The 9,089-nt window shown below is 39.1% G+C and overlaps 1 gene segment (V, D, J or C); it reads left to right on the top strand.

Annotated features, from left to right (window-relative positions):
- The first annotated feature begins 916 nt into the window (after nucleotides 1-916).
- On the top strand, nucleotides 917-1,697 carry LOC134478837 (immunoglobulin kappa chain variable 12-41-like). The segment is given in 2 exon segments: nucleotides 917-1,003; nucleotides 1,127-1,697. Coding segments are annotated over 2 exon segments (372 nt in total).
- Nucleotides 1,698-9,089: the final 7,392 nt, after the last annotated feature.

Raw genomic sequence — 9,089 nt, 5'->3', positions numbered from 1 at the left:
AAATGGAAAGACTGATAGAGCCAGAGGATCAGGGAATTTTCTGTGACATTGTGTCCCCTAGTAACAACAGAAGCTACCCATAAAGTGTTGAGGAAGGAGGACACTATTGATTGTGACAAACAGAATGGACCACAGCCCAGGAGGCTTCACATCTACAAAAAATCACTATGGAATGGAGGATAAAGCTGTGAGCAGAAGTGGTGCTCTTCCCTATGGAAGAGCATACCAATGGATTATCCAGGATGAAAAGATCAGTCCTAAAAACATACACAGAAATAGTGTTCTGTGGAGTGTACAAGATATATTTAGGAATGTGCCTGTGTGTATGTGTGTGTGTGTGTATGTGTGTGTGTGTGTGTGTGTGTGTGTGTGTGTGTGTGTGCGTGTGCATGTATAGCAGTATAAGTTCACAGGAAAAATGGATAAAAAACCATGAATTTGAAAAAGAACAGTGACAAGTATGTGAGAGACTAGTAGTAAAGAAAGGGAAGAGAACAATATTCTAACTAAAATTCAGGTTCACAAACATAAGGAAAGGAAAAAAATAGAAGGACCTGTATGGCCACAATTGCATCTACAACTCATTTTGAAAGGAAAATGGAACCAGTTATGTACTGCCTAGAACAATACAATATCTGAAAAACCTGGATATGGAGGAAAAACACATGGTAACTCTGAATAGAACATGATACAAATCAAAATAATGTCTCACTCATAGACTAGCCCTTGTTTTTTATTCAAACAGTTTCACATTCTCTACATATAAACCTGTACTGTGCCTAAACTGGAGAATCAAGAGAACCACATGTCTGTAATGAGTACTGACCTGATGAACCCTGCAGCTCTGCCTATCCTTTGCTGATTTGCATATATCCAAAGCACTGACATGAGGACTTCTTAATAATCAGGTCACACCCTGTGTTTGAGTCAGCCTCACACAGATCACACACAGACATGGGTGTGCCCACTCAGCTCCTGGGGTTGTTGCTGCTGTGGATTACAGGTAAGGAAAACAGCATTGAAAATCTATTCTGCTTCTTGTCAACAATGTTTCTTTATCTCTGTGAAAATCCTCTTGCAACAGAGTTAATTATGTGTGGATTTCTTTTCAATTTTCCAATGTTAGATGCCATACGTGACATCCAGATGACACAGTCTCCAGCTTCCCTGTCTGCATCTCTGGGAGAAACTGTCACCATCCAATGTCGAGCAAGTGAGGACATTTACAGTGGTTTAGCGTGGTATCAGCAGAAGCCAGGGAAATCTCCTCAGCTCCTGATCTATGGTGCAAGTAGCTTGCAAGACGGCGTCCCATCACGATTCAGTGGCAGTGGATCTGGCACACAGTATTCTCTCAAGATCAGCAGCATGCAAACTGAAGATGAAGGGGTTTATTTCTGTCAACAGGGTTTAAAGTATCCTCCCACAGTAATACAAGCCATGACATAAACCATGCAGGGAAGCAGAAGTGAGAGTACAGGGTGCCCCTAATGATTCTCATGATGTCTCGAGCTTCTCAACTGCTGTGAGTTTTTCCTTTGCTGGGGTTGTTTTTACATAGGAGTCAAAGAAATTATTGTGTGTCCTAAATCCTTGTTTCTTCCCCATGTCTATTATGAAAAGAAAGGAATGGTTTACATTACTTATTTAAAAAAGGAAAATAAAAACACTAAAATACCTGTTTATGTGTAGCAGAATATTCACAGTAGTGGCTTCATTTAAGAATGTTGTACATACGCAACAGAGAGAGAGAGAGAGAGAGAGAGAGAGAGAGAGAGAGAGAGAGAGAGAGAGAGAGAGAAGAGAAGAGAAGAGAAGAGGAGGGGAGGGGAGGGGAGGGGAGGGAAGAAGGGGAGGGAGGGAGAGACCTTGAGCTATTTTGGAAGGAAAAATCTATAGGATTAATATACTAAGGAAGAAGTCTGGGAAAATAGATTAATGATTATAAACATTAACTGTTCTTACATGGGATCTGGGTTCAAGTCCCAACATTCACTTGATTTCTAGGTTTTGATAACTCCAATTCAAGGATTCTTTTTAAGCTACTCTTCCTTCCTTTGAATGAAGGAATTTGTGCCAGTGTTGAGGCAGGTAAGCAAATGCATATAGGCAAGGAGGAAAACACATCTAAATTGATTTCTTAAACTTGGACCAGATTTAGGTAATTTGATCTCATTAACTATATTCCAAACAAATTTAACTTAGTATAGTTATGAAAAAATGTTTCCTGATGTAATACTACACCCTGATCGAGCACTACAAAGAACTGTTATTGCATAGAAACTCAACCCAGGGTACATGCTATTTCTTATATTAAGCTCAGTTTTAGAGATACATTACTTGTACTATGTTAAGATGTGTAGGAAGTGTCTGGCATATTTATAGTCAGATAGTATAGATGTCACTTGTGCTATTAGCCACCCGGGTGTTAGGGCTCAGGGGAGATAATTTAATGATCACATATAATTTCTATCCGATGTTTCCCTCCCTGGGAGATCTATGTTACCCAATTTAGTTTCTTCCTCTATAACTTGCTTCTCTGTGCCTAGGGATCATACATTAGTTATTTGATACTTAATGAATTATGTTTCAATTTCTGTGATAAGACATCATAGCCAAGGCAATGTATCTAAACAGAATTTATCTGGGGAGTTCTTACTTCCAGATGATTAGTCCAGGACTAACATTGTGGGAATCATGGTAGCAGACAGTCAGGAATGGACCTTATGAAGTAGTTAATAACTTAAATCTTCTCCTACAAATAGGAGAGCCATAGAGATAACTGGGAGTGACAGACATGAGATGGATATATTTACTTACGATTTTTGATAAGCAAAATAAAATGAAGAACAAACATTCTTTGTCTCTCAGAGTACTTCCAAGTGATTACATTAAAGATTGGATTTTCTATTCCTCACAGGCAGAATGTAATTTTAAACCTTGGTTTCAGGGATTTTCTGAAATGTCATAGTATACCCAATGGAGATTGGTTCATAGAATATTGATTAAATTGTTTTCATTGGGCATAAAATGCATTACTACATGCTCAATCTATATCATTGAGATATGTTTTCTGCCCTCAGGAGTAAAAGCATAAATCAAATATATATTAAATGTTATGTCAGTAAAGCTCACAGAATTGGATAAGTCATTGAATCATTTTGTGATAGATGTTTAGGTAATGACCAGGACTGTCAGGGCCAGTAATACTGCAGAACAGTTGATGTTGTATGGGTAATTAGGTAAGCTTAAAAAAGCTAAGCAAGAATGGAATGAGGCAATGACTGTAGAGAATAGAAAAATTTTACCAAAAATCCGCGGGTGAACTAAACATAAATCCAGGAATGGGCAGTATAGTATATTTGATTCCTTCTGACTGGATAGGGAGCCAGAACAACAGCTGAGGGAAGGTTATCATTCTAGAATGGTGATGGCAAGACAGTGGTCTAAAACACAAGAATATGGGAAAGCAGGAGAGATACAATTTAGGGAACCTCTGATCATTTTCCAATGAAATGATGAAAAATTTCTCCTTAGTTTTTTTTTCCTGAAGTTCAATTTCATACAAAAAATTTCAGGGAGAGTGCAAATAATATAATAGTCAACACGGAAAATAACTTGTGATCTTCATTGCATTTCTGAGTCTGTGCTGTGTTAGATGACTCTGTCCTAAATGGGAGAGTATCAAGGAAAGCACACACTGAGCCTGAACCTGGAGTTATACAAAACACAATACAACTCTAAGTCTCCACACTGCACATTTAATTTAGTAGATAAAGGAGTGTATCCCTATTCTGTTATGGGAGAGTTGCAGATGCTGAGACAGGTTGAGTTTTTGAGGTGAAGCTACTCCTCCACTGTTTACATAATCCACAGTTTTCCCTTCTTTTCTTTTCTTTATTTATATCTATTATATTTATTTACTTACACATTTTTAAATTTTATTTATTTATTTTTTTAAATCCCAGATTTTATTCCCCTCCCATTCTACTCTCTTTTCCATCAGTCCCGAATTCTGCACCCTACCAGACCTCTAAACTCACTGGGGCCTTGAGGATTAGGTGAATCTTCTCTGATTGACCACAGACCAAGGAGTAATGATCTGTATATGTGTTGGGAGCCTCATATCAGCTGGTGTATGCTACATGGATGGTGGACCAGTGTCAGAGATCTTGGGGGCCCAAGTTAATTATGCTGCCACTCCTTTTACAGGGTGGCCATCACCTTTCAGCTTTTTCCTAATTCAACCACAGTGGTCAGCACCTTCTATCCATTTCTTGGGTGCTAATATCTGTATCTGACTCTTTCAGCTGCTCGTTCAGGAATCTTTTGGAGAGCAGTCATGATAGTTCCTTTTTGTGAGCTCTCCATTTCCTCAGTAATAGAGTCAGACTTTTAGGCCACCTTATGAGCTGGATTCTGCGTTGGGCCTGTTGCTGGACCTTCTTTTCCTCAGATTTCTCAATTTACATCTCTGCAGTTCTTTCAGAAAAATAATTAGGGGTAGAAAATTTGATTGTAGTATAGCAACCACATTAATCACTTGATACCCTGTCTTTCTGCTAGAGATGGACTCTAAAAGTTCCTTCTCCCCACTGTAGAAATTTCTTCTAGTCCCCCCTTCAACTTTGAGTCCTCAGATTTTCTCATCCTTCTGGTCTTTGGTACTTTCTAAAGGGTAACGCCAACCACTTACCTCCAGAGGTTGCCTGTTTCCATTCTTTCTGCTGGCCCACAGGCCTTCAATCCTTTTCTCCCACCCAATACCAGATCATGTTCCTCTCTTCTGATATTGAATAGATATGGGAGAGTGGGTATCCTTGTATTGTCTCCAATTTTAGTGGGATTGCTCCAAATATCTCTTCATTTAATTTGATATTGTCTGTTGGTTTGTAGTAAATAGCTTTTATTATATTTATGTATGGACCTTTAATTCCTGGTACTCCAATACATTTGAAAGGGTGTATTTTTTTTGTTAAATGTTTTTTCTGCACATAAGGATATGATCATGTGATTATTTTTCTTTGAGTTTGTTTATATGGTGGATTAAGTTAATGGATTTTCGTATATTGAAACAACCTTGCATCCGTGGGATGAAGCCTACTTGATCCTAGTGAATATTGTTTTTGACATGATTTTGGATCCAGTTTTCAAGGATTTTATAAATTTTCCTTCAATATTATACAGGGCAACTGGGCAGTTCACATCACAGTCTGAAGACCTCCCAGGGCTCCTGTGGTATGTAGGGCAACTGACCCAAAAGACTGAAAGTCTCCCTGGAGAGCGGCTGTGCACAAGAACAGAAACTGCAGTCCATTAACACCCCCTCCTATCCCCAGAGAACAGCTTCACACAGAAAAACACTGTGCTTGCTCCTGTGAAGACCCAAAGATCTGAAGTCCTCCCAGGAGATCTGCTGCAGCCAGAGCATCAAATCAGCAACTTCTCTGTCCCTCTGGTACCCTTCAGATGGAAGAACTCACAGGAGGACTGCTACAGCCAGGGCCACAAGCCTACCAGGAAAGCTGTTGCAACTCTGACAAAAGAAGCAGGCTCTGGAGTCAACCAGACCAGCAAACACCTGGGATAAACAGATGTAGAGAGGCAAACCCAGGACTATAAGCAATAGAAGTCAATATACAAGGACATCATTAGAACCCAGTTCTCCCACCACAGCAAATCCTGGATACAACAACACACCTGAAAGTCATGAAGCTGACCTATAATCCTATCTCATGACGATAATCGAGTCCGTTAAGGAGGATATAAATAACTCACTGAAGAAATACAAGAAAACACAGGTAGACAGGTAAAAGTCCTTAAAAAGGAAACAAATAAATCCTTTAAAGAAATACAGGATAACACAATCAAACAGGTGAATCAATTAAATAAAATAGCCCAAGACCTAAAAATGGAAGTGAAAACAATAAATAAAACACAAATGGAGGTAAAGTTGGAAATTGAAAATCTAGGAAAAGGTTCAGGAATTACAGTTGTAAGAACCACCAACCGAATGAAAGAGATGGAAGCAAGAATCTCAGGTGCAGATGATGACTTAGAAGTGATTGACACAACTGTTAAGGAAAATTCAAAACATAATAAAGTCTTAACCCAAAACATCCAGGAAACTCAGGACACAATTGTTGGGAGCGATGCCCTTGATGCCCTCCATTATTGATGTTATTATTACGGTTAGAACTAAGTATGACTGTAAAATCCCCAGCCAGCTGCAGAAGACTAATACAAATCTGGTGGTCAGGATGAATGATATGATAAAGTTGTGACCTTCCTGAGAAATACATCTGATGTCAAGGTACCCAGTGTGATGACCTGTAACCTTTCTGAAAAAGCAACATCCTGTTAATATCAGCTGATCACATGAATATTGTGTCCTTGGCCTGTGTAAATGTTTCACACTTCCCCACTCCTTCTGTTACCCTGTCATAGTATAAATTCAGCCTTGGGAAAAAATAAAATTGTTGCCTTGAACAGGCTCTTGTCTTGGAGTCCTTCTTGGCCTCTCTTGTCCCCTATTCTTTTCCAGGTACCCTCAGCACCTGTTGTTGACACACAATGAAGAGACCAAAACTAAGAAAAATTGAGATAGAGGAGAATGGTGATTCCCAGCTCAAAGGAACTGAGAATGTCTTCAAAAAATCACAGAAGAAAACTTCTCCAACCTAAGGAAAGAGATGACCATAAATGTACAGGAGCCTACAGAACACCAATGAATGGGACCAGAGAACAAAACTCTCTCATTTCTTAATAGTCAAAAAAGTAAATGGACAGAAGAACTATTAAAAGCTGCAAGGGAAAAGAGCCAAGAAACATACAAATGTAGACCTATCAAAATTACACTAGAATTCTCAACGGAGACTCTGAAAGCTGGCAGGGCCTAGTCAGAGGTCATGCATTATAAGAGAACACAAATGCCAGCTTAGGATAATATATCCAGCAAAACTTTCCATCAACATTGATGGAGAAACCAAAATATTCCAGGAAAAAAATAAGTTCATACTGTATCTATCCACCAATCCAGACCTACAGAGGATCCTAGAAGGAAAACTACAATACAAGGAAGATACCTATACCAAAGAATTAATATTAGGTATCTCTCAACAAAGCCAAAAGGAGAAAACCACAAGCACATAAAGTTACCTAGAAAAACAAATATAACAGGAACCAACAGTCATTTGTCTTTACTATCTCAATATTCATGGACTCATTCACCTATATAAAGACATAACCTAATAGAATGGATATGCAAACAAGATCCAGCATTTTGCTGCATACAAAAAACACACCACAATACAGAGGCAGACACTATTTCAGTAAAAGGATGGAAAACGGTCTACAAACCAAATGTCTGTAGAAACAATCTGGAGTGACAATCCTATTATCCAAGAAAATAGATTTTCAAACAAAAATTATCAAGTGTGATGAGGAAGGACACTTCATATTCATCGAAGGAAAAATCCACCAAGAGAGAGTCTCAATTCAAAACATCTCTGCCCCAAAGTAAAATGCATCCACATTAATGAAAGAAACTTTAATAAAGCTCAAAACACACATTGAGCACAGCACAAAAATAGTGGCAGACTTCTGCAGCTCACTTTCTCCAATGGACAGGCCATTGAAACAGAAATTAAACAGAGACACAGTGAAACTATTACATTATTAACCAAATCTATTTAACAAATTTATACAGAACATTTCCACCTAAAACAAAAGAGTACACATTCTTTTCAGCATCTCATGGTACTTTCTCAGAAACAACATTAAAATTGGTCACAAAACAACCCTCAACCAATATAATAAGATTTAATTAATATCACACATTGTATCAGATCACCACGGACTAAGGCTGGTCTTTAATAACAACATAAATGACAGAAAGTACACATACCCGTGGAAGATGAACAATGCTCAACTCAATGTTAATTTGGTTAATTGATAATTTGGATGAAATAAAGAAAGAAATTATAGACTTTCTGGAATTTAATCAAAATGATGACACATCATACCTTATGGGACTCAATGAAAGTAGTGCTAAGTGGAAAATTCATAGCACTAAATGCCTTGGCAAATATGGAGACATCTTTTTTTTTTCCTTCTTTTTTTTTTTATTAACTTGAGTATTTCTTATATACATTTCGAGTGTTATTCCCTTTCCCGGTTTCCGGGCAAACATCCCCCTCCCCCCTCCCCTTCCTTATGGGTGTTCCCCTCCCAACCCTCCCCCCATTGCCGCCCTCCCCCCATAGACTAGTTCACTGGGGGTTCAGTCTTAGCAGGACCCAGGGCTTCCCCTTCCACTGGTGCTCTTACTAGGATATTCATTGCTACCTATGGGGTCAGAGTCCAGGGTCAGTCCATGTATAGTCTTTAGGTAGTGGCTTAGTCCCTGGAAGCTCTGGTTGCTTGGCATTGTTGTACTTTTGGGGTCTCGAGCCCCTTCAAGCTCTTCCAGTTCTTTCTCTGATTCCTGAAATAGGGGACCTATTCTCAGTTCAGTGGTTTGCTGCTGGCATTCACCTCTATATTTGCTGTATTCTGGCTGTGTCTCTCAGGAGCGATCTACATCCGGCTCCTGTCGGTCTGCACTTCTTTGCTTCATCCATCTTGTCTAATTGGGTGGCTGTATATGTATGGGCCACATGTGGGGCAGGCTCTGAATGGGTGTTCCTTCAGTCTCTGTTTTAATCTTTGCCTCTCCCTTCCCTGCCAAGGGTATTCTTTTTCCTCATTTAAAGAAGGAGTGAAGCATTCACATTTTGATCATCCGTCTTGAGTTTCGTTTGTTCTAGGGATCTAGGGTAATTCAAGCATTTGGGCTAATAGCCACTTATCAATGAGTGCATACCATGTATGTCTTTCTGTGATTGGGTTAGCTCACTCAGGATGGTATTTTCCAGTTCCAACCATTTGCCTACAAATTTCATAAACTCGTTGTTTTTGATAGCTGAGTAATATTCCATTGTGTAGATGTACCACATTTTCTGAATCCATTCCTCTGTTGAAGGGCATCTGGGTTCTTTCCATTTTCTGGCTATTATAAATAAGGCTGCGATGAACATAGTGGAGCACGT

Source organism: Rattus norvegicus, chromosome 4 (assembly GCF_036323735.1).
Source record: "Rattus norvegicus strain BN/NHsdMcwi chromosome 4, GRCr8, whole genome shotgun sequence".
Classification (NCBI taxonomy): Eukaryota; Metazoa; Chordata; class Mammalia; order Rodentia; family Muridae; genus Rattus; species Rattus norvegicus.
Note: the sequence above shows the minus strand (reverse complement) of the source record. Positions and strands in the feature narration are given on the sequence as shown.